The sequence below is a fragment of the Natrix helvetica genome (assembly GCF_964273705.1).
Source record: "Natrix helvetica genome assembly, chromosome: 7".
NCBI classification, from domain to species: Eukaryota; Metazoa; Chordata; class Lepidosauria; order Squamata; family Natricidae; genus Natrix; species Natrix helvetica.
The window spans coordinates 2,780,444-2,804,404 of record NC_138558.1 but is presented as its reverse complement, the minus strand read 5'-3'; the positions used below and the strand labels follow the sequence as shown (position 1 = coordinate 2,804,404).

The 23,961-nt window shown below is 48.7% G+C and overlaps 2 protein-coding genes across 2 annotated transcripts; both read right to left on the bottom strand.

The window, feature by feature from the left end:
• Window positions 1–574: 574 nt before the first annotated feature.
• Window positions 575–11,257, bottom strand: NAT8 (N-acetyltransferase 8 (putative)). The gene is made up of 5 exons (XM_081960306.1): window positions 11,111–11,257; window positions 8,229–8,941; window positions 3,556–3,677; window positions 2,182–2,825; window positions 575–966 (listed from the first exon to the last, which is right to left on the bottom strand). The coding sequence occupies exons 1-5, from the start codon at window positions 11,174–11,176 to the stop codon at window positions 874–876; spliced, it is 1,638 nt and encodes a 545-aa protein (XP_081816432.1). The 5' UTR covers window positions 11,177–11,257; the 3' UTR covers window positions 575–873.
• Window positions 11,258–12,568: 1,311 nt separating this feature from the next.
• LOC309395394 (putative carboxypeptidase X1) lies at window positions 12,569–23,370 on the bottom strand. The gene is made up of 8 exons (XM_081959592.1): window positions 23,276–23,370; window positions 22,444–22,567; window positions 21,290–21,486; window positions 19,871–20,050; window positions 17,625–17,922; window positions 16,584–16,723; window positions 15,652–15,754; window positions 12,569–14,687 (listed from the first exon to the last, which is right to left on the bottom strand). Exons 1-8 carry the CDS (start codon window positions 23,282–23,284, stop codon window positions 14,425–14,427), a joined length of 1,314 nt encoding a protein of 437 aa, XP_081815718.1. The 5' UTR covers window positions 23,285–23,370; the 3' UTR covers window positions 12,569–14,424.
• Window positions 23,371–23,961: the final 591 nt, after the last annotated feature.

The following is a 23,961-nucleotide window of genomic DNA, read 5'->3' as shown; positions in this document are numbered from 1 at the left end:
CTGTTCTAAAGAAACCCCAAAATTATTTCTAGTGGGAAAAGTTATAAGTTCACTTGCTAAGTCCATTAAGTTATAAGTTCATTTACATAAGTCCATTAAGAATTTTACGGCACAGTCCTTTATATTATTTGTCTGCGTTTCTTCTGTGTCTTTTTTTGAAAATTAAATGAAACCTAACTGTTATTTACATCTGGAGAGTTATTGAAGTCTGGATCCCTTTTTTTTCTCTATGGTGGTGTTTCTTCACCTTGGCCTCTTTAAGATGGGTGGACTTCAATTCCCAGAATTCCCCAGCTGGCCGGCCGGCTGGGGAATTCTGGGAATTGATGTCCACCCATCGTAAAGTGAAAATTAAACAAACCCTGATTTATGGCAAATATGAGCCGTGATGGCGCGGTGCTTAGAATGCAGTACTGCAGGCTACTTCTGCTGACTGCCAGCTGCCTGCAATTTGGCAGTTCGATTCTCACTGGCTGAAGGTTGACTCAGCCTTCCATCCTTCTGAGGTCAGTAAAATGAGGACCCAGATTGTTGGGTCTATCTGTCATCTATCTATCTGATCCCTTTCACATTTATTAATTACGTTCAAACATACGTGCAAATATATTAAAAAGAGGACAGGTACTTCTGTAAAAGAGAATAAAAACAATAATGCACATTAGTATCTAAACAATAACGAAACAATATACACAAGCAATTAATTTAATACTAGATTGATTACAAGCTCGTAACAGTTATTATAGTTGAGATGTAATGGCATTTGTGTTATACACACAAAGTATAGAGCATGAAGTATACATCCGAGATTGTTTTTCTTTTTAAAAATTTGGTTTTGTAAAAAATTTAAAAACATTTCCCCTTTATGGGCTCCCTTTATGCTCCATGGGCTCCGGAATAAGGTACCCTGGTTGCACCCCCCCCCCTTCTCTTCCGACCTGGGGGGGACGCAGGAGGATTCAGGCTTAGCTGAAGGATAAAGAGGACAATTCCTTAAATGTTGAAAATATGGAGTTTTATAAGGGAATAAAGTGAACAATGAAACAAACAGACGTTAAAAGGCCAAAATCTGAAGCTGTGCTTGAGCAGTTTTAAAATTCCAGATCAAAGCTGTGCTGGCTTCTAGTTCCTGTCAACCCAACCTGCTTGACTGTGGATCATGGAAATTGTAGTCCTAAAGGCACCAAGGAGATGAAGCTTCTCCCAGTTTGAGACCAATCGTTGGGAGGATCTTTCCCTCCCTCTCCCTTTCTCTCTCTCTCTCTCTCTCTCTTGTGTCTCTTTCTTTTTTTCTCTTTGTCTCTCTCTTTTCTGTTTCTTTTTCTCCTTTTGTCTTTTTTCTTTTTCCTGTCTCCTTTCCTCTCTCTTTGTTTCTTTCTCTTTATCTGTTTTTCCTCTTGTCTTTCTTTTTCTTTTTCTTTCTCTGTATCTTTCTAACTTTGTCTCTTTCTTCCCCCTCCCTTTCTTTCTCTTCTACTCTCTCTTCCTCTCCTACTCTCTCTCTCTCTCTTTCTGTTTTTCTCTTTTCACTCTTTCTCTTTGTCTCACTTTCTCTCTTTCTTTCACTTTCTCTCTCTCCAACTCCCTCTCCCTCTCCTGTTCTGTCTCCCCCGTCCTCCTACTCTCTCTCTCTCTTTCTCTTCCCTCTCCTCCTCTCTCTCTCTCTTCTTTCTTTGTCTCTCTGTTTTTCTCTTTTCACTCTCTTTCTCTTACTCTCTCTTCTCTCTGTCTCTTTTCTTTCTCTTTGTCTCTCTATGTTTCTCTCTCTCTCTCTCTCTCCCTCCCCTCCCTCCCTGCTACAGATTTGGGATTTGCAATGAAGGGTCCAGCATGTTCCTTCTCTTAAAAGCTGTTGGCCGATGAAGGAGAATAGGACTTGAACCAGAAGGCCTTTGTGAGGAACCTATGGCCGGCAATCCACAGATTGTAAGCAGGCTCTACTGGGACATCCTGCCAGGTATGTCAACCCAGACTGACAGCACAGAGATCAAAGACCCTTCCGTTGGGAAACAACGTCAGCTCACACGCAGCCTCTTCCGAGGCTTGGCTCAACTCCAACCGGGAGAAAGTTGACCCAGCAATCCCGCTGAGTCAACCGGGTCCAAGGAGGTGAATTGTGACCTCAGGTGGAGCTCAGTGAGTGTTGGGGATTTTGTAGTAATACCAGTAGACGGAGAAGCCCACCAACCTAGCCAAGAGAAAGGGATACGTCTCCAGGACTTTGTGGAAGCCCATGTTCTCGTAGACCCGATGAGCTGCATGTTGCACCATGGAGGTCCCCAAGACGACTTCTTGGTAGCCGCGCTCCTCAGAAAACCGGATGACGGTCTTGACGAGGGCTTTGGAAAGCCCTTGTCTCCGATGCTCCTTCTTCACGGAAAGGCGCAGCAATTCCCGGGCGTTGCCCCACCAGGACGGGTTCTCCGGAGTGATGACGGCCACCATGCCTACGACTTCCTCTCCGGTGTCCACCACCCAGAAGCAGCAATCCTTTCGCTCCAGATAAGTCCTCCTGATGTCCATCATGTCCGTGGTGAGGGCGTGGTGGAGGTACTCATCCCACACCCTCTTCATGCAAAGGGCACCAGCCGCCAAGAGGAGGGAGGCGACCGCCAGGAAGGTGATAATGGAAGCCGAACACAGGTAGGTCAGGAGGAAGACGGCCAGAAGCTCCAGGCGTAGCTGAGGACTGATGAAGAATTGCCAGACCGCGCGAGGGATGTGTTCCTGGATCCCTTGAATGTAAAATGCCCGCACCATGTCGTAGTCTCTCTCTTCGTACTTCCGGATGTGGTACTTGCCCGCCAGCGAGTCACCCTTCTCCCGTCCTGGAAAACAGAAGATATGGAAGCAGAGGAGGAGGAGGAGGAGGGTCTGCTTGGTTCATGGTTTGGGGACCCCAAATGTCACTCACAGAGAAGCGATGGAGGGAGAGGGACAGAGGGGGCCGCCTTCTGAACAGGTCAGCTCCAATTAAGAATAGAATAGAAATGGAATAGGAATTTAGAATAGAATTGAATTCAGGAATGGAGTGGAATAGAATAGAAATATAGACTAGAATAGAGTAGAAATGTAGAATAGAATAGAAATTAGAATATTAGAATAGAAAGAATATTAGAATAGAAATTAGATTATTAAAATAGAAATTATAATAGAATAGAAATATAGAATAGAAATTAGAATATTAGAATAGAAATTAGAATATTAGAATAGAAATATAGAATAGAACAGAAATATGAATACAATAGAATAATAGGAATAGAATAGAAATTAGAATAGAGTAGATATTAGAATATTAGAATAGAAATTAGAATAATAGAATAGAAATTAGAATAGAGTAGAAATTATAATATTAGAATAGAAATTAGAATATTAGAATAGAATAGAAATTAGAATAGAAATTAGAATATTAGAATAGAACAGAAATATAGACTAGAATAGAAATATGAATAGAATAGAATAGGAATAGGTATAGGAAAAGGAATAGAAGGGAGTGGAATGGAATGGAAATATCGAATAGAAATATAGATAGAAATATGCCCACCCTGCCTCCCTTACCTGCTGCCAGGTGTCCAGCTGTTGGTGTCTTCTGACCACCTGTGCTGGCAGCCATGATCTTGGAAAGAAGGAAGTCTCTTATGCTGCAGAGCCTTTGCAAGAAGAGCAGCCAAGAAGAGCAGCAACCGGATTAAAAGGAGGGAAGCATAAAAAAAGAAAAGAATGATTATTTCCCTGCTGCACAGGTGATGCCAGCTTCCTATCGTCACCTGGGATGGCAAGGCACACAGGTCACACAGTCAGCTGACAGTTCAAAGTCCCCTTTAATGCGCCAAATGGCCTCTCAAACCCTCACACATTTTTGGCAAGTCCCAGAGCAAAGTGTGCGGTCGTGCGCCCCCCCCCCCCCCCCCAGTCCAACAAGGCAAAGGAACAGGGAAATGAGACCTTGAAACAAGGAAGAAACAATGAGTTCCTGCAAACTCTAAATGTCTCCACCGGCACACCAAACTGTACCAATTCAGCGTTTGTTCCCAACAAATGCCCCCTGCCCCCACCCCAACAGAATCTCCGTGAGTCTCATTCTCCAGATGTGCCTTGTGAAGAGTGGTGGAGAGCTCTCCTCCCGAGATGTGGGGTCAGCCTGCGCTGTTCGCGCCTTCTCTCCCCTCTCCGTGCTCTTGGATCAGGAGGGGGTGGTCCTTGCTCATCGTCTGAGTTCTGTCGCTCCTTGCAGTGGCGTAGCGTGGGTTGTCAGCACCCGGGGCAAGTAATTTGCGCCCCCTAACCTGAGGGCGGCCCGACTGCAGCTGCCCCTTGCTCCGCATCAGTCAAGTGAGGCTCTCCATGCTGGCCTCCTGCCTTCCTCCTGAGGAGGAGCTCAACAGGGCAGCGGGAAAAGGCTCGACTGAAGGGAAGCAGGTGCCGCGGGGGTGGGAGGCGCACCGGGGGCTTCGGGAAGGCGCCGGCTCCCCGGGGCGCTCCAGGCGGAGCGGGAGGACGCGGTGGCGTTGCAGCCGCGGGCAGACGGAGCGCAGCGCCGCTCTCCTTCGGCTCCCGCGGGGGCGGCGCGGCGGGTCTTGGCGGCTCCGCTGGGAGGTAGGCGGTGCGCAGGAGGGGCCTGGGCGGGCCGGGGCCGGGGAGCTTAGTTCGCGGGCCAAGCCGGGCGCGGAAAGAGGCGGCCACAGTCCGGCAAAGGGCGGCGCGGGGCGAGTCAGGGCGCCCCCCCAGATGTTGCGCCCGGTGCGGCCGGCACCCCCTGCACCCCCCACGCTACGCCACTGGCTCCTTGTGTCCACTGCTTGCCCTCTCTTGATCTTCCTGCTAAGAAACCGTCCCAATCCTGAGGGCCCCTGGGCTGGTTTGGCCTGTCCCTCACCACATTGCTTTGAAGCTGCCCCCCTCGATCTTCCTCGGCTCCGGCTCCACCTCTATAATCTACATTTCAGCTAAGAGGCCGTTAAACGAATCTTTGGGACCCAGATTGGTTTCTCTCCGCAGGATCCCGAGAGATGAAAAAAAAGGAATTCATAGGTACACGGCGAATCATTTCGATTTGATTTAATCTAAAAAAGCGGATTGAAATCCCATAGCTCCGATCCAGGTTTTGCTATACATTTACTCCAGTTTTAAAGGTAATAAACCTTTAAAACCCGGATCGAAGCTGCAAGATTTCGATCCACTTTTTTAGATTAAATCAAATGGAAATGATTCAAAAGGTTCCTTGGCGCTGAAGAACAGCTATCCTTCAAAAAAAAAAAAAAAGAGGATTTTGTACTCCAATCTGTTGAATGACTGACTTCGTTCGGCTGATAAACCAATCAAAAATCAGATTAAGAGCCTTCCCCCTTTTTTTAATGTTTAGCCATTAGACCATGTCTAGCCTGGAATCTTATTTCTTTATTATTGCAAGGCAATAAAATGTAGTTTGTGATTTTGTTTTGATTTTTAATGAGAAGAAAAAGAAGTTTTGTGACTTGGAAACTTTTAAGAGGCTAACAGAATTGGAAGGGACCTTGTAGGTCATCTAGTCCAACCCCCCACTTGGTGAGAGATGCAGAGGGCCGCGGCAGCCATAAGGTAACCTGAAGTACACCTGGTGGCAGGTGACTCCAGGTGGGTGAGCGGGAATACCTGGGGCACCTTTACATACCAGAAATTGGGCATGCTGCCATTTTTTTCTGCCTCCGTTGTATGTCGAGAACTACCTGCAATCAGGATGGACTTCAAATCAAATCCGTCAATCTGGTATATTCGGGTAATCCTCCACGGTGGTCCTCAACTTATGACGCTTCAGTTAATGACCCAGGTTACAATGGCACGGACAAAAGTGGCGTATGGTCCATTTGTCATAGGACCGTGCAGCATCCTCCGTGATCCAAAATTCAGAGGCATGGCCACTGTCTCGTATTTACGATGGTTGCGGGGTCCCTGTGGATCGTGGGATCTCCTTTGGTGAGCTTCTCGCGAGGAAACAGGGAAGCTGGATTTGCTTAACGACTGGGTGACTAACTTAACGACTGCAGCAGTTTACTTACCAACCGTGGCAAGCAAGGTCGCCAAAGGGAGGGGGGAATGTTTCAGCGATGGAAATTTTGGGCTGAATTGTGGTCGTAAATCGAGGACCACCTGTGTGCCATTGTTTGTTTTTATTGGTTTATTATTATATTTATATTTTTAATCTCCCAATTTTATTGTTGTAAGCGGCCCAGCACAGCCCCGTGGCGAGATAGGTGGCAAATATAGTTAACAAATAAATATAATTGCATTAGAAAAAGGTGAAGCTAAAGGTTCCCCTTGCACATGTGTTAGTCGTTCCCGACTCTAGGGGGAGGTGCTCATCTCCGTTTCAAAGCCAAAGAGCCAGCGCTGTCTCAAGACGTCTCCGTGGTCATGTGGCCGGCGTGACTAAATGCCCGAAGGCGCACAGAACGCTGTTCCCTTCCTACCAAAGGTGGTTCCTATTTTGCTACTTGCATTTTTGATGTGCTTTCGAACTGCTAGGTTGGCAGAAGCTGGGACAAGTCACGGGAGCTCCCTCCGTTACCCGGCGCTAGGGATTCGAACCGCTGAACTGCCGACCTTTCTAATCAACAAGCTCAGCGTCTGAGGCCCTGAGACACCTACTTGCACGATAGGAGAACAGAAACGACATTCGGAAAACGCTAACGCTGCTCTTCTCCCCGCCCCAATTCCCCCCCTCAGATTCGAACTCAAGACTGAGATAAACGAGGGCCAGGCTTAGAAAGATTTCAACTTTATTGAATAATCAAATTTAATTTTCCCACACTGCACAAAACCCCCCCAGGACAAGCAGCTCAGACAGCGAGACATTCAGAAATCAGTGTAGGCACAATGAGGACTGGAGCCATGGACCCAATCCATTCAAAACGGCAACACGACCATCACAATTTCTTCAACCGAGCGAGGCTGTTTTTCCAAACCAAGTTTTAAGTATTTTTTAAAATCCCGTTTTTATTATTTTTTAGATATAAGTCAAGGTGGCGAAGGTCCCTTCCTCTTCCTATTTGCCTACTATTTGCCTGTGAGGTGAACTACGTGGAGAGGGAGTGATTGGCCAGCTTTCGAGCCTAAAGCAGGACTAGAACTCACGGTCGCCTGGTGAGTTGCCCAAAGTCACCCAGCTGGTTTTGGGACCTAAGGCAGGACTAGAACTCTCTGTCTCCTGACGACTGGCTCAAAGTCACCCAGATGGCTTTCGGGCTTAGGGTAAAACTAGAACTCCCGGTCTCCTGGTTACTGAGCAAAATTCACCCGGGCCACCCCTACCCTTTGAGGTGGACTTAGGTTGAGAGTGAGTGCCAGACCCAGCTTTGATGTATAAAGCAGAACTAGAACTCCATGTCTCCTGGTTATTGACCCAAAGTCACCCAGCCTACGACGACCCTGTGAGGTGGACTAGGTTGAGAGCGAGTGACTGGCTTAGTCACCCATCCAGCTGGGCGCCTCCTAGGTGCGTTCGGGCTGGGAGTTCCAGGAGGTGAAATCCACCCCAGCGAGAAGCAGCTACTCCCAAGATACGTGTTTGTAGGGGGACTGGTACGAATCCTGTAGCAGTGGGGTTGGCTTTGCAGGAGTTCTCGTTCTAAGCCGCAAACGGAAATGAGGGGACCGTGTTTCTTGCGTCTCCAACGCAGCAGGGTGCCAGGTGCTACGTATCCCGGAGAAAGGGTAGAAAATGCTTTTTTCTGAATGGGATGAGATGAAGAAAAAAAACAACCCAGCTCCCATTGAGCCAAGTGCCGCCGGCAAAAAAATAAGCACCCCTGGATCAATGCAGCCAACAGACTTTTCCTGGCACACCGGCAGGGTTAGCTGTTGTGTGAACCGTTCTCTGGACGCATGGGAGTTTAAAATTGCTCACCCCCAAGGATGGCAAATCCCTGCTTCTCTGTGAACGAAAATGTGGAGTTTTTTCCCTCCTCGCTTGCAAAGGAGACGGGAGGGGTCTCCCTACCCACCTTGCTAAAACTTTTGCAATTCAATTTTTAAGGGCCTCCTTGAAAAATCAGTATCTGGAAATGGAGACGCATCTTGGCAGCATCTTCAACATCTAACCGCTTTCTTCCCTGTGCCCTTGGTTGGCTTCACCTGGGGGCAAGGGTGGGGGGGATGTGGTTGGTCCCAGGTGTAGGAAAGGAGAAAAAGGGACGAGAGGACGGATCCAGCCCATCGCCGGAGGCAAAACCTTCCGGCTGGCGGGTTTCCCTCACTCGGCGCTAGGGACGTCGTAGCGATATTTGGAAATCGTACAGTTGGCCAGCCTGCCGTAGACGGTGGGGAGGATGTAATGGTGGTATTTGTGGAAGCCAACGCCTTCGTACATCGCCCGGGCTTCGTGCTGGACCATGAGGGTGTTCAACACCACGGAAGAATAGCCGTGTTGGCAGGCGAAAGAGATCACAGTCTTGCAAAGAGCTTTGGCGATGCCAAATCCCCGATAGTCCTTCCGTACAGACATCCTCTTCAGCATGAGCTCGTCCTGCTGTTCTTCGGAGGGTCTGGCCCCCACGGTGGCCACCACGCATTCGTCCGCCTCGGCCACCCAAAAGCAGGAGCCTTTGTCGCTCAGGTACGTGGCCTGGATGTCCAGCAGGTCCTTCTGGAGGCAGTGGTCAATATACATCGACCAGATGTAACCCAGGAGTTGCTGGCCGACAGCCAGCAGCAAGGTGATAGCCAGGATGGGTAGGAGCAAGGACTTGGAGCTGGTCAGCAGGAGGCTGAAGATGCAACCCAAGATCAGGATGACCCAAGGCTGCTTCAGCATGTGGAGGCACAGGGTGGGCACGTACTCGCTCATCCCTGTGGCGAACAAGTCCCGCACGGTCTCGTAGTCCCCGGGACGGTACTCGCGGATGTGGTAAGACACCATGGTGCGCCAGGCAGGGGTGAGTCCAGAGCGGCAAGGAGGATCCAGAGACCCCTTGATTTAAAAAAATCAAAATCAAAAAGAAAGGCGGTTAATGGAGAAGACAATGAAGCATCTCTCATGTCTGGCATAAACTTGCAAGGTTCGTTTGCCTTGCTGTAAACATGTATACATCTGAACTACAATAGAATAGAATAGCAGAGTTGGAAGGGACCTTGGAGGTCTTCTAGTCCAACCCCCTGTGGGCCTAGGCAGGAAACCCTATACTGTTTCAGACAAAGGGCTATCCAACATCTTCTTAAAGACTTCCAGTGTTGGGGCATTCACAACTTTTGGGGGGCAGGTTGTTCCACTGGTTAATTGCTCTAACTGTCAGAAAGTTTCTCCTCAGTTCTAAGTTGCTTCTCTCCTTGATTAGTTTCCACCCATTGCTTCTTGTTCTACCCTCAGGTGCCTTGGAGAATACAATACAATAGTAGAGTTGGAAGGGACCTTGGAGGTCTTCTAGTCCAACCCCCTGCCTAGGCAGGAAACCCTATACCGTTTCAGGCAAATGGCTATCCAACATCTTCTTAAAGACTTCCAGTGTCGGGGCATTCACAACTTCTGGAGGCAAGCTGTTCCACTGATTAATTGTTCTCACTGTCTGGAAATTTCTCCTCAGTTCTAAGTTGCTTCTTCCTTTGATTAGTTTCCACCCATTGCTTCTTGTTCTACCCTCAGGTGCCTTGGAGAATAATTTGACTCCCTCTTCTTTGGGGCAACCCCTGAGATATTGGAAGACTGCTATCATGTCTCCCCTAGTCCTTCTTTCTCTTAAGCTAGACATACCTAGTTCTTGCAACCGTTCTTCATATGTTTTAGTCTCCAGTCCCCTAATCCTCTTTGTTGCTCTTTTCTGCACTCTTTCTAGAGTCTCCACATCTTTTCTACATCGTGGTGACCAAAACTGGATGCTGTATTCCGAGTGTGGCCTCACCAAGTGTGGCTGGCTGGGGAATTCTGGGAGTTGAAGTCCACAAGTCTTAAAGTTCCCAAGTTTGGACACCCCTGGATTAGGCAAAATCTTGCTCAAAAACAGTCACTAATCCTTGGAGCCCTAGTGGACGATCACTTAGACACGAGCCAGCCGTCTGCGGCAGCAGCCAAAAAAGCTAATAGGATCCCTGGCTGTATAAACAGAGGCGTAGAATCAAAAGCACGTTAAGTATTTGCACTGCTTTATAAATCTTTAGTAAGGCCACACCTGGAACAATGGATCCAATTTTGGTCGTCCCCTTACAAAAAAGATGTTGAGATTTTAGGAAAAGTGCAGAGAAGAGCAAGGAGGATGATCAAAGGCCTGGAGACCTAAACATACAAAGAACAGTTGCAGAATTTCGGTATGGCCAATCTTTTTATTTACACTGAGAACCTACGTACCATAGACAAATTCCTTGTGTGTCCAATCACACTTGGCCAACAAAGAATTGAATTGAATTCAATTATTCTATTCTATTGTATTAATTCTATTCTATTGTATTAATTCTATTCTATTGTATTAATTCTATTCTATTCTAAATTCTATTCTATTCTAAATTCTATTCTATTCTAAATTCTATTCCATTCTTAATTCTATTCTATTCTTAATTCTATTCAAAAGAAGGGCTGGGGGGGAGGGGGGCGCATGATAGCAGAGTATTTGAGGGGCTGCCACAAAGAGGAGGGGGTCAAATTATTCTCCAAAGCACCAGAAAACAAGAAACGATGGATGGAAACTGCTCAAGGAGAGAAGCGACCTGGAATTAAGGAAGAATTCGCTGACAGTGAGGACATTTAACCAGTGGAACTCCTTGCCACCAGAGGTAGTGGGTGTTCCTCCATCACTGCGGGTTTCTTAAAAAACAGACTGGTTTTATAACCCTCCCTCCAAAAAAAGCACGTTAAACTGGTTTAATAGGCCAGGGTCTCCTGCTTGTGGGCTGGACTAGATGACCTCTAAAGGTCCCTTCTAGCTCTTATTCTGATGATGCCGCAACAGGCCGACTGCGGAAGGGAAACCATGGCAGTTCTTGCGCACTTTGGGGGCCCCCAGGCTGGAGAAAACCTTGGAGTCCCCTGCTCTAAGCCGCGGACGATGGGAGTTGCAGTCCCCCACCCACCTCCCACTGGAGGGGCAAGGTTGGGCGACCCGCGCTCCCTGCCCGGATAAGGGAGACTTCCTCGGCCTTCGGGCTCAAGTACCTGCGGGGGAGCCCCGCCGCCACCGCCTCCCTCAGCAGCAACGCCGCGTCCTCCAGCTGGCCGCATCGAAGTTCGTCATTTCCGGAGGGCGAGCGCGCTTCCGGATTACAGAGAGAGAGAGAGAGAGAGAGAGAGATATCTATGGTCTCTAGAGACCTCTCTATGGTGGGACACCTCTATGGTAAGAAATTGCCAGCCCGGAGGACTCGTTCTTCCAGGCGGGGTTAAAAGGGGGCGTGGCTAGGCAGGCTTGCACGTGCGGATGGGGGGGGGGGGAGAAAGAGAGAAAGAGAGATTGAAAAGGCCCTCAAGGCTCCAAAGGGTTCTCGGGAGCTCCACCCAAGGGGCGTCGGCTGCGCAGGCGCAGATCCGGTCTTATGCCCCTGGCGCCCGTTCAGGGCATCGGGACTACGATTCCCAGGATGCCTAGGGAGCTAAACAGCCGTCATCATCCATCCATCCATCTGTTCATCTTCCTTCCTTCCATCCTTTCCTTCCATCTATCTATCTATCTATCTATCTATCTATCTATCTATCTATCTATCTATCTATCTATCTATCTATCTATCTATCTATCTATCTATCCATCATCATCATCCATCTATTCATCTATCATCTTCCTTCCTTCCTTTCCTTCCTTCCTTCCTTCCTTCCTTCCTTCCTTCCATCCATTCATTCATCTTCTTTCCTTCCTTTCCATCTATCATCTATCTATCATCTATCTATCTATCTATCTATCTATCATCTATCTATCTATCTATCTATCTATCTATCTATCTATCTACCTACCTATCTATCTATCATCTTATCTATCCATCATCTATCATCTTCCTTCCTTTCCTTCCATCCATCCATCTTATCTATCCATCATCATCCATCTATCTCTTATCCATCCATCCATCCATCCATCCATCTATTCATCTATCATCTTCCTCTCTCCCTCCCTTCCTTTCCTTCCTTTGACTTTGACTTTGATTTTATTTGGACTTTTATACCGCCCCCTCTCCCCAAAGGGACTCGGGGCGATTCCTTTCCTTCCATCCATCCATCTTACCTATCCATAATCATCCATCTATCTCTTATCCATCCATCCATCCATCCATCATCTATCATCTTCCTTCCTTTCCTTCCATCCATCTATCTATCTTATCCATCCATCCATCTATTCACCTACTACCTTCCTCCGTCCCTCCCTTCCTTTCCTTCCATTCCATCCATCGGGCCAGTATTGTATTATTGTATTATCTATCTTATCCATCCATCCATCTATCATAAGCCCGTTTCATTTTTCCACTCCTCATTGGGCTGACAACTCATCCCTTCTAATAATATTTCGGGCAGATCGTACACTCGGACCTAACCAGCAAGGAGTTGTGTGACTATGCTACTTGGCAACTCGGTGTGTTGCCTTTGTCGTCCTGGGAAGGCGAGAGAATAAAAAGCAGCAGCACTCAAACCTGGGAAGATTAAATATCCAAAGAATTTATTTGGTTAAAACTCTTCGAAAAAGCCCCTTGACTTGCAAGGGCACGGCAATGTCCGCATTTTCATGGAAACCGTAAGCCAGGATTCTCCTGCCCGCCCCAAACATTGCCCGCAAGCCCCCTGTGGCCTCCCATCCGGAGAAGCACAGCCCATTCTGGCAGGGCCAGCCTGCCAGCCCCAAAGCTGTGACCCATTTGGCCTCATTCCAGTACTTGGGACTTAAGAAAACCATTTAGATAGAATATAGACGGGATAGGTGGCTAAGTTGTAGGAGGCGTACAGGTAGTCCTTGACTTACAACTGTTTGTTTAATGACCGTTTGAAGTTACGACGGCACTGAAAAAAAGCGACTTAGGACCGTGTTTCACACTTACGACCGTTGCGGCGATCCCCCCAATGGCAACTCCTATTTATTCGCTTAACAACTGAGGGATTCGCTTAACAAATGCAGGGATTTGCTTTGCAATGGTAGCAAGAAAGGTTGTAAAATGGGACCAAACTCACTGAGCAACTGTCCCGCACAGAACTGTGGGGGAGTGGGTCAATGGTGGTCATAAGTCGAGGACTGCCTGTTGTCTTTTAGCTACGATATCCCCGCAACTTCAGTTTTTATGCCTGTGGGAGAGATGAGGGGAGAAGAGAAGAGAGGGCCTCTGTCCGTGAGCAGAGCACATTCTCTGCTTTAAGAGGTGGCAAGCAGCCCCTTCAATCCTGAGCTTAAGGCAGGACAGAAAAGAGGGAGAAAACAGGACCATAAAGGTGGGAGCTTCAAAGAAACCCAGCAGCTCTAGAAATCCATCCCCGTTTTCTGAGTGACTTACAGGCAGTCTGTCTTAAGATGGAACTGACCTTTAGTGTTTGACGCAGAGGGAAGGAAGGAAGGAAGGAAAGGATGAGAGGCAAGGAAGGAGAGAGGGAGGAAGGAAGGAAGGAGAAGAAGAAAGGAAGGGAGGAGAGGGAGGGAGGAAGGAAGGGATGAGAAGCAAGGAAGGAGCGAGGGAGGAAGGAAGGGAGGGAGGGAGGAGAAGCAAGGAAGAAAGGAAGGAAGGCAGGAGAGAGGGAAGGAAGGAGAAGAAGCAAGAAAGAAAGAAAGAAAGGGAGGAGAGGGAGGAAGGAAGGGATGAGAAGAAAGGAAGAAAGGAAGGGGGGAGAGGGGGAAGGAAGGAAGGAGAAGAAGAAAGGAAGGGAGGAGAGGGAGGACGGAAGGAGAAGAAGACAGGAGGGGAGGAGAGAGGAAGGAAGGGAAGGCGATGAGAGAAAACGAAGGAAGGAGGGAGGTGCGAAGCAAAAGGAGATGAGAGGAAGGAAGGAAGGAAGGAGGGAGAAAGGAAGGGAGAAAGGAAAGAAAGATGGGGAGGAGAGGGAGGAAGGAGGTGTAGAGGATGGAAGCGAGGGAAGAAAGGAAAAAGGAAACAAAAAAGGAGAGGGAGAGAGGAAGGAAACGCTAAGAGAAAGACAATGAAAGGAAAGATGGAAAGGAAGGAAGAAAACAGGAATGAAGGGAGGAGAAAGAGAAAGGAAGGAGGGAAAGGAAATGGAGGAAGTAAAGGGAAACGAAAGAGAGGGGAAAAGGAGAGGAAGGAAGGAAGGAAGGAAGGAAGGAAAGAGAAATGTTCAGGCATTGGTAAAGCTATCAACAATATTCTTCCGTAAAATGCCAGGCTTGGATATCGCCGTTCTTTTGAAAGTTCCAGAAGGCGCATTCATCCTTTGTGGGCCAAGGGCCGGCATTCTCGCCACCCCCTCCCCAACCAAAAGGGCCCCAGGCAGAAGAAGGGCCCAAGAGCCACGTTCTCCTCAGGGCCCTGCCTGACGGCCCTTCCTTGCCCTCACTGGGCCTGTCCCTGGGCCTGCAGTTGGCGTAGACGCAGCTGGCGCAGGCGCAGAGCGAGGTCCTTGGGCACCTTCCCGCCCTTTGCCAGGATCTCCCTCAGACGCTGCTTGGGGGTCTTGGTCAGGCGGAAGTCGCAGAGGGTGGGGTTGTCCTCGTAGGTGACGTGGCAGGTTCGGCTGACGGGGTGGTAGCCCTCGGCCGAGGCGGTCACCTCGTATTCGCCAGGGTTGAGAAGGCGCCAGTAGTCCCCGTCGAAAGCTGCCAGGGGAGAAATGGAAGAGAATGCTCTCTCAGCTTGGTGGTTTTCTTGCAGACGTTTCATTACCCAACTAGGGAATACTATCAGTGATAGAAGGAGTAAGGTTTGTGGAGAAGAGGTGGAGGAGGAGGAGGAGGAGGAGGAGGAGGAGGAGGAGGAGGAGGAGGAGGAGGAGGAGGAGGAGGAGGAGGAGGAGGAGGAGGAGGAGGAGGAGGAGAACGACGACGACTGTGGGGTCCTTAGTGCTCTCTGAGCTTGGTGGTTTTCTTGCAGACGCTTTGTTACCCAACTAAGGAATATTATCAGTGCTAGAAGGAAGTGGGGTTTGTGGAGAGAAGGAGGAGGACGACTGTGTGGTCCTTAGGGCCCTCTGAGCCTGGATGTTTTCTAGCAGATGTTTCACTACCCAACTAGGTAACATCATCAGTAAATGTTCAACAGCACTGATGAAATTACCTAGTTGGCTCATGAGACATCTGCAAGGAAACCTGTTAAAATATTCATGACTGGGAGAGACATGGGAACAAGGTCAGCCAATCAACAGACACAGCAACTAAGTCAGCCAATGGGAGCTTAGACAGATCTGTGTCTGTCCAGAGAATTGAAACAGAAACTTAAGCAGTCTGCTGCTCTGAGAAGTAAACTGAAATGAAGCTAACTGCTGGTGTTTGCCTGTAGCTCTCCTGCCTTGCGTTTACTTGGAAGAACCTCCTGTTGGTGTTGTACACTGAGTCATCTATTCTGATGTATATAAAGGAGTTAATGAATCCAGCTGCATCGGTTGTCCGTGTGGGCTTTCTGGATTTGAATTCATGCAACAAACTCTGACAAAAACCACCCAGCTGAGAGAGCACCAAGGACCCCCAATTTAACCCTGAGCTACAAAGGTTCTCCTTTATTGGTCAACGGAAGAGGGGCCGTTGCATCAGCTGCCCACATGGACCTTGCCCGGCCTTTCGCTACCTGTCCTGATATCATGATTGATGCCGTCAACAGAAATGATGGCATCGGCGAGTCCTTGCTCTGTGTCTTTGTCCCGGACGACCCCCTTTATCCCTCGGTGGATCTGAAAGGAGGCAAACGATTAGCTAGCAGATTTTGGTTAAGGCACCCAACTAGAGAGCAGGAGGTGGTGAGTTCTAGTCCCGTGTCAGGGCACAGAAGCAACAAAAAACACCCATTGTGGACAATGGGCTTGCCTAATTGTGGCGATTCACTTAACGACTGCCACAAAAAAAAAGATTGGCACAGCCACGTAATGACCTGCTTAATGATGGACATGACTTAGGTCCGGCATGGCTTATGGTTCAATTACGGTCATAAGTCAGAGGACTTCCTGAATACCAAATCCCATGTTGCCGTTCTCAAGTCTTCTGCCAGAGTGGAATCTACATGTGAAATATAGAGAGTCCTCGACTTGCAACGGTTTGTTTAGTGACCGTTTGAAGCTACAACGGCACTGAAATGATGACTTATGATGTTGTTCACATTTATGACTGCACCTGTGGTCACGGGGATCAAAATTTGGACACTTGGCAACTGACTCGTATTTACGACGGTTGCCGTGTCCCTGTGATCCCCTTTTGCGACCTTCTAATCAGCAAAACAACCGGGTTACTAACCCTCCCGCCCCCCGGCAGTGAAACAACTGCGACAGGAGAAGTTGTACGATGGGGCAAAGTTGCCTCAACAACCATCTCGCTTAGCAACGGAAATGTTGGGCTCCTCAATTGTGGTCGTAAGTCAAGGACAGCCTGCATGCAAGGAACTGGGCTGCCCAGATGATCACTTTGCCGGGATCTCCCACAGGATTTATCAAAGTTTGGAACCGGTCCCAGGATCCTGGGTTAAAACACAGGATTGGAGGGGGGGTGGATACAGGGGACCCCCCCTACCTGTTCCATGTACAGCAACAGGGATTCCTTGTTGTTCTCCCACTCCTGGGGAAGCTCCGACTCGTGTGGGAATTTGTCGCAGGAGAGTTCAATGGTCACCTCAAAGCAGTTGGTGTGCAGGTAGCTGAAGTCGTTCATACCTGCAAGGGAAGAGAACCTGAGCAATCGTCGCTTTGACCCTGGGGCCAGAGTTCCCCAACCTTTCTGGGTCAGTGGCTCGGAGGTGGGAGGGGGGAAGGGCGGAGGAGGGCCCCTTACACGCGCATGCCCATGTGCGAATGTGGCTGTGCGCGCGATGCAGAGTGGCAATGGTAGTGATTGTGCGACGCTTTTGATAACACCAACACGAGGTCTGTGCGCATGTGCATACATGCACACGCACTAGCCAGCCAGTCATGTGGCCGCAGCCCAAGGTTGGGGACCCCTGCCCTGGGGAACCTCTTCTTCTGATGGGGCTTAACCCACAAGTGATGTAACAAGGGACAGTTTGGTGTAATGGTTCAGGTGCTGTCCCAGAAATCAGTATTTTGAAGACAGTCGCAGGCTGTTGAGGAGGAGTCTACATTGTGAGTGTGCGCCTCTGTTCAACAGTGAAGGGACACAGGACTAAAAACCTCCTGCAGGAAGCACAGCTCCAACTTCTCAATGACTCTGGTGACCCTGAGGACACAGACCAACTTCCAAGTGGCCTCAACAACCCTCTAAAAAGGATGCAAATGACCAGCTGTCTCCAAGGAATATCAATCCTTCCTTTCCCCACCATCCAGTCAGAGCTGATGAAGGTTCTTGGATGGGAAGCGAAACGTCTTCAAAGAATCTTGTTCAGCTCTGACTGGATGGTGGGGAAAGGAAGGATTGATACTCCTTGCGGACAGCTGGTCATTTGCATCCTTTTTAAAGGATCGTTGAGGCCACTTGGAGGTTTATCTCTGTCCTCAGATTCAAAGAAACACCAGAAAATCCAGTTGCCTTTTGAAAACAAAGCACCTTTGGGACAACCCTTTACTGCTAGTCCTCATGGAGGATGTCCCGTTCACCTACTTCCCGGCACAGTGTGCCAGTTGGCTCCGTTGATGATGTTTCCCTCCTGCATGAAGTCCTCGTAGTGGCACAGCCGCCGTTCGTCATCTACCATCACCAGGTTGGAGGTGGCGTAGACGGTGGCCAGCCATCGGAAGACGGCGTCGTCGGCGGTGGGGGTCAGCTCCTGGGCTTTCCAATAGGTGCGGGTCATGTCGAAGGGGTAGGTCACCACCAGCTCCCCTCCGTGCAGGTTGGCGCTCAGCACGAAAGGATAGCGCTGCATCCAGCTGATAACTGCCCGGGTTTCTGGGGCAACCTTGGCAGGAAAAAAACAGGATGAGCCAGAGCAGAGATCCCCTCCCTTTCGGGCAGGGGTCTCCAACCTGGGGCAACTTTACAACTTGTGGCATTCAACTCCCACAATTCCTCAGCCAGCATGGCTGGCTGAGGAATTCTGGGAGTTGAAGGCCACAAGGTTGGCTGAGGAATTCTGGGAGTTGAAGGCCACAAGGCCAGCCGGCTGAGGAATTCTGGCAGTTGAAGGCCAAAAGGCTATCTGGCTGAGGAATTCTGAGAATTGAAGGCCACAAGGCTGGCCGACTGAGGAATTCTGGGAGGTGAAGGCCACAAGGCTGGCCGACTGAGGAATTCTGGGAGGTGAAGGCCACAAGACTGGACGCTGAGGAATTCTGGGAGTTGAAGTCCCCAAAACTGGCCGACTGAGGAATTCTGGGAGTTGAAGGCCACAAGGTTGGCTGAGGAATTCTGAGAATTGAAGGCCACAAGGCTGGCCGACTGAGGAATTCTGGGAGGTGAAGGCCACAAGGCTGGCCGACTGAGGAATTCTGGGAGGTGAAGGCCACAAGACTGGACGCTGAGGAATTCTGGGAGTTGAAGTCCCCAAAACTGGCCGACTGAGGAATTCTGGGAGGTGAAGGCCACAAGACTGGACGCTGAGGAATTCTGGGAGTTGAAGTCCCCAAAACTGGCCGCTGAGGAATTCTGGGAGTTGAAGTCCCCAAAACTGGCCGCTGAGGAATTCTGGGAGTTGAAGTCCCCAAAACTGGCCGCTGAGGAATTCTGGGAGTTGAAGTCCCCAAAACTGGCCGCTGAGGAATTCTGGGAGTTGAAGTCCCCAAAACTGGCCGCTGAGGAATTCTGGGAGTTGAAGTCCCCAAAACTGGCCGCTGAGGAATTCTGGGAATTGAAGTCCCCAAAACTGGCCGCTGAGGAATTCTGGGAGTTGAAGTCCCCAAAACTGGCCGCTGAGGAATTCTGGGAGTTGAAGTCCCCAAAACTGGCCGCTGAGGAATTCTGGGAGTTGAAGTCCCCAAAACTGGCCGCTGAGGAATTCTGGGAATTGAAGTCCCCAAAACTGGCCGCTGAGGAATTCTGGGAGTTGAAGTCCCCAAAACTGGCCGCTGAGGAATTCTGGGAGGTGAAGTCCCCAAAACTGGCCGCTGAGGAATTCTGGGAATTGAAGTCCCCAAAACTGGCCACTGAGGAATTCTGGGAATTGAAGTCCGAAGGCTGGCCACTGAGGAATGCTGGGAGTTGAAGTCCCCAGGACTGGCTGTTGAGGAATTCTGGGAGTTGAAGGCCACAAGGCTGGCCGGTTGAGGAATTCTAGGAGTTGAAATCCCCAAAACTGGCCTCTGAGGAATTCTGGGAATTGAAGTCCGCAAGGCTGGCTGGCTGAGGAACAATTGTTAAAGTGCATTTTAACAATCCCATGGATTGCTTTTTCAGGTGGTCCTCGACTTACAACCATTTGTTTCGTGACCATTCAAAGTTACAACTGAGAAAAGTTGACTTACAGCCACTTTTCACACGGCCGTTGCAGCATCCCCATGCTCACCTAATGAAAATTCAGACGCTTGGCTACTGGCTCATATTTATGACGGCGTCCCGAGGTCACACGATCCCCTTTGGCGACCTTCCGACAAGCAACGTCCATGGGGGACCCAGATTCAGTTAAACGACCATGTTGCTAACTCAGCAACTGCAGTCTTTTCCCTTAACAACCGTGGCAAGGACGGTCGTAAAATGGAAGAGAACTCACTTAACTACTGGCTCACTTAGCCCCCCAAAAGAGGAAGCTTTGAGCTTCCATGCGGTCGGCCACCGCGGCCCATCTGTGTCCAATTGGTCTATGGCAGAACCAAGGCTTGAAAGAGGGGAGGGGAGGAGTAGAGGCAACAAGAGGGAGGAAGCTGGGCATCCGGGCCAGCCCTCTGCTAAGGGGGCACCTGCGTGAGACTTACCGTGGCGTTGGGGAAGGTATACGACTCCGGGATGGGGATGTAATGGTTGGGGAACTTTTGGGGCACCAGCTCGGCATCCTCGGCATCCCACAGCTGCGTATTGAGGTCGGCAAAGTTGTGGTTGAGATCAAAGCCTTCGTACGTCCATCGGCCCATCGCCCAGCCGGACATCTCCGAGCCCTGCAGAATCGCCAGAGAAAGGAGGGGATGGAGACCTCACCATCCGGTGCCCCTCCGGATGGACTGGCATGGGGAGCTCGGTAATCCACTCCCCACTTACATCTTTCCCGGCCCCCCTGAGCAGGAAGGCAGGCCCTGGGGTGGGACTCAGCTACCAAGGAGGTCCATCTGGAGGAACCAGGGAAAAGGGCCTTCTCGGTGGTGGCTCCCTCCCTGTGGAACCTCCTTCTCCAGGGATAAGATTGGCTCCGCCTTTGCTGCTTTTCCCCAAAGTTTTGAAGACTGGTTTGATGAGTTGGTCTAGGGAGCCCCATTTGATTGCTTTGTTTGAGTATGGACTGAAGTGTGAGTTTTTAACTGGGAAGGAGGGAGGGAAGGAAGGAAGAAGGAGGGGGAAGGGAGGGAGGGAGGAAGGAAGGAAGGAATAGAGAAAGGAGAAGGAAGAGAGGGAAGGAGGGAGGGAAGAGGAAGTAGGAAGGGAAGGGAAAGAAAGAGGCAGGGAGGGAGGAGAAAGAGAGGAAGAGAGAGAGGAAGGAAAAGAAAAAGGAGGAAGAAAGAGAAAGAAAAGGAAGGAAAGAAATGATAAAAAGGAAGGGAGGGAGGGAGGAAAGAATAAAGAAAGGAAGAAGGAGGAAGAAAGAGAAGGAAAAGGAAGGAAAGAAAGAAGGAAAGAAGGCAGGAGAGAGGGAGGGGAAGGTTGGGAAGAAGGAATAGAGGAAGGAAGGGAGGAGGGAAGGAAGGGAAAGAGGCAGGGAGGAAGGAAGGAGGAAGAAAGGAGGGAGGGACGAAGGAAAAGAAAATGGAGGAAGGAAGAGAAAGAAAAGGAAGGAAAGAAAGAAAGAAAAGGGAAGGGAGGGAGGAAGGAAGGAGCAAGGAAAGGAATGAATGAAAGAAAATGGGAGGAAGCAGGCAAGCAAAAGAAAGAGAAAGAAAGAAAAGAAAAAAAGAAAGAAAGATCTTCTCGCTATTCTCCAGCCCACCCTGGATGGAAGTGGGATTTCCTTTGTAAGTGAGATTTGGGGGCCTTTCCGGATCGAACCTGTCCAAACGTGGCCCCTTCACGCCAGAAACTGACTTTAAACTTTATTTTGGGGGGGGGGGGTTGCAAGGCTTTTGCGAAATCATTCCCACAAGGGCTATTTTGGTAGAGGAAAGCAGAGTTGGGCAGAGGAATGGGGTGGCTCTCCAAGGACAGACAGACAGACTCCCACACACAGACACACACACAGTGCCACGCACCAGCTTGTAGGCCGTCTCGTAACCATCGGGGTTCATGGAGGGCATCAGGTGGATCCGGGTCTCGGTGACCAGCCTCCGGACGCGAGGGTTACCCTGCTTGTATTCCTGGCACAGATACTCCATCAGGTTCAGCACCAGCTCCCGGCCCAGAGCCTCGTTGCCATGCATGCCGGCCACGTAGCGGAACTCGGGTTCTCCTACAATGGTGGAAGGAGAACGTCCTGGGGTGTGTGTGTGTGTGTTCTTGGGGGACCTAAGGACCTCACTTGTGGATCCCCGAAAATCTCAATCTGTTTCTCAACCTTGATAAGTGGAACGTGGGTGGACTCCAGTCCTGGAGTCTGGGGAAGGCTCGGATGAGGGCTCTGTGTCGGAGGCAGAGAGGGGGCCAGGGCCGTATGCCAGTTATCAGCTGCCTTTAGTGTCGGAGATCAGTGAGGCAGAAGAACAGCTGGAGCCTGTTCCCAGTGTGCGCATGCGCAGAGCTGCCAGACGAAGGGAACAGCCAAAGAACAAGGGTCGACTTGGGAGTAAGGCCACAGGTGGACGTTGAATGGCCCCTCCCAGAGGGAACAAAAGAGGAGTGAAAAGGGAGTGGAGCTTGCAGGAGGCACTTAGTTCATTCCTGCATTCTTGCCAAGTATTGCGGCATCTGAAAGCTATCCACTGGCCACTCTCCGAGGTCAGTAATTGTGGACTATCTTGGAAGACTGTGGGAGAGGAAAGACTTTGCTGGAGAGGAATTCACTGTCCATTAAATAAAAGGGGTTTATCGAGACGAGGACTCGGCTTCGTGCTGCTGGAGAAGCCTCGGTCAGAAGAGGGGGATTCTGGGAGTTGAAGTCTAATCAACTAGCCCAAGTTGAAAAACTCTGGATAAACTAGATTGCAAGGCTGGCTGGGGAATTCTGGGAGTTGAAGTAACTTTAAGACGTGTGGACTTCAACTCCCAGAGTTCAATTCTTGAAGCCCACAAGTCTTAAAGTTGCCAAGGTTGGAGACCCCTGAACTTGATAGAGTCTGACTTGGACCAAGTTGGAAGAGTAACTGCTTGTCAACGGAAACAAACCATGATTCCCGTCTTCTGCAGACAAACTCCGATTAAACTCTCTTCCTGCAAAACGTAGAGAGCATCCCGATAATATGACACTCACCTACTTCGTGCTGCCCGGGGTTGTCTGAAATCTCCATGACGTACATTTTCAAGCCCAGGTAACTTTTCCCGATGCTGTATATCCTTGTGATATCCGGACAAGCCTCGCTGACATTTTTCATCAGCTGCCAGGAGAAAATTAAATTTCTCTCAATTAAAAACTCTGAAATTGAAGAATTGATGGTGATCGGATATGATCTTTTCCCGGTTCCATTGCAGGATGGGAAGGGCCAAAAACAGCCTGAAAACGGTCCAAAACTATATTTTTTATACAGAACTGACAGAATTGGATAAGATGTTAACAGGAACTGATGAGAGGGTGATAAAATTTTTTATAGTTATTTACTGCATATTAAACTAGAAGAAGAACAAGTGAAGGAAACAATGAAGATATCCCTATGGATGAGAATGTGATTAGGAAAATATTAGAATGTGCAGAAATGAATAGGTTCACACTTGAAATTAAAAGAGAAGGAACAATCTGATTATTATAACATACGGGAATTATTTTATCAATGGTTAGAGAATAAATATGAAAAGTGAGGGGGGGGAAAGCAGAGGAGTGAAATAACAAAAATGTTTTAACAAAGTTAAATAAAGTTAAGAAGAGGATTGTTATAGTATTAGGTATGGTATATATTAGTATTAAGTTAAAAATAGATAAAATAATAAATATGGCTGTAAATCGTAATTGTTATTGTATAAAATATTTGCCCAAAATATGGTTATTCAGACAACAGTTTAATGGAAGATGATGTTTGAATCAAAATAAAAGAAAAAAATTAAAAAATAATTATTATTTTCTAAGGAAAGAGAATTTAGAAAAAAACCACCTTCCTCATCTCCTTGTAGTTGTGATGCCTAAAATCCAATTTATCGTTGGTGCCAGGGGTGTGTTCCCACGGATAAATGTTGTTGGGATCTGCAAAGGGACGGAGGAAATGTAAATTAAAACTACGGCAAGTATATTTAGAGAGTAACAGAGGTGTAAATGTTGTATATATTGTAGAAGTAACTATGAAATAAGGAGGTATATGTATAAAACAAGAGGCCTTAGAATGGAAAATTCAAAATTAGAAAAAAAAATACCGATAACGGAAAGCTATAAAAGTGTAACCGTGATTTTAATGTTTAAAAAAATGTTGAATAAAAATTATTTAAAAACATATTATCACATATGGTGGACGTGTGAGGAAGCTAAAAAGTATTGGAAAAGGATTGGAACTTCCGGTTTGTTCCCGGTGCCGATGGCAGGCTTTTTTTTAGCCTGTCAGATCAAGAGACAGTTAGAGGTGTTTTTTTACGATCTTTAACACCTCGGACACTCGTAAATTCTTGGAATTTATGAGGGAGAGATTCAGCTGCTGGGTTGAGCCCTTGTGTACCCTCCGGAGTCCGGAGTCTGACGAGGTTTGCCCCCCCTCGCAGTTGTTGTATTCTCCTGCCTTTTTGATAACCTCTGCTAAAAAAGCAGAACCAGTCGCCGGGAGCAGCCTTAACATCTTAACATCTTAACATC

Excerpts from the sequence above, each read along its gene's own strand:
- NAT8 (XM_081960306.1), bottom strand. The coding sequence starts at position 11,176 with ATGCGGCCAGCTGGAGGACGCGGCGTTGCTGCTGAGGGAGGCGGTGGC. Across the intron at positions 2,826-3,555 it reads AGCTGGACACCTGGCAGCAG|GACGGGAGAAGGGTGACTCG; the intron begins GTAAGGGAGGCA and ends TCTGTTTTCCAG. Across the intron at positions 967-2,181 it reads CCTTTCTCTTGGCTAGGTTG|CTAAGCCTGAATCCTCCTGC; the intron begins GTGGGCTTCTCC and ends TTTATCCTTCAG.
- LOC309395394 (XM_081959592.1), bottom strand. Across the intron at positions 17,923-19,870 it reads ATACCTTCCCCAACGCCACG|GTTGCCCCAGAAACCCGGGC; the intron begins GTAAGTCTCACG and ends TTTCCTGCCAAG. Across the intron at positions 14,688-15,651 it reads CAATCATGATATCAGGACAG|CTTTCGACGGGGACTACTGG; the intron begins GTAGCGAAAGGC and ends CTCCCCTGGCAG.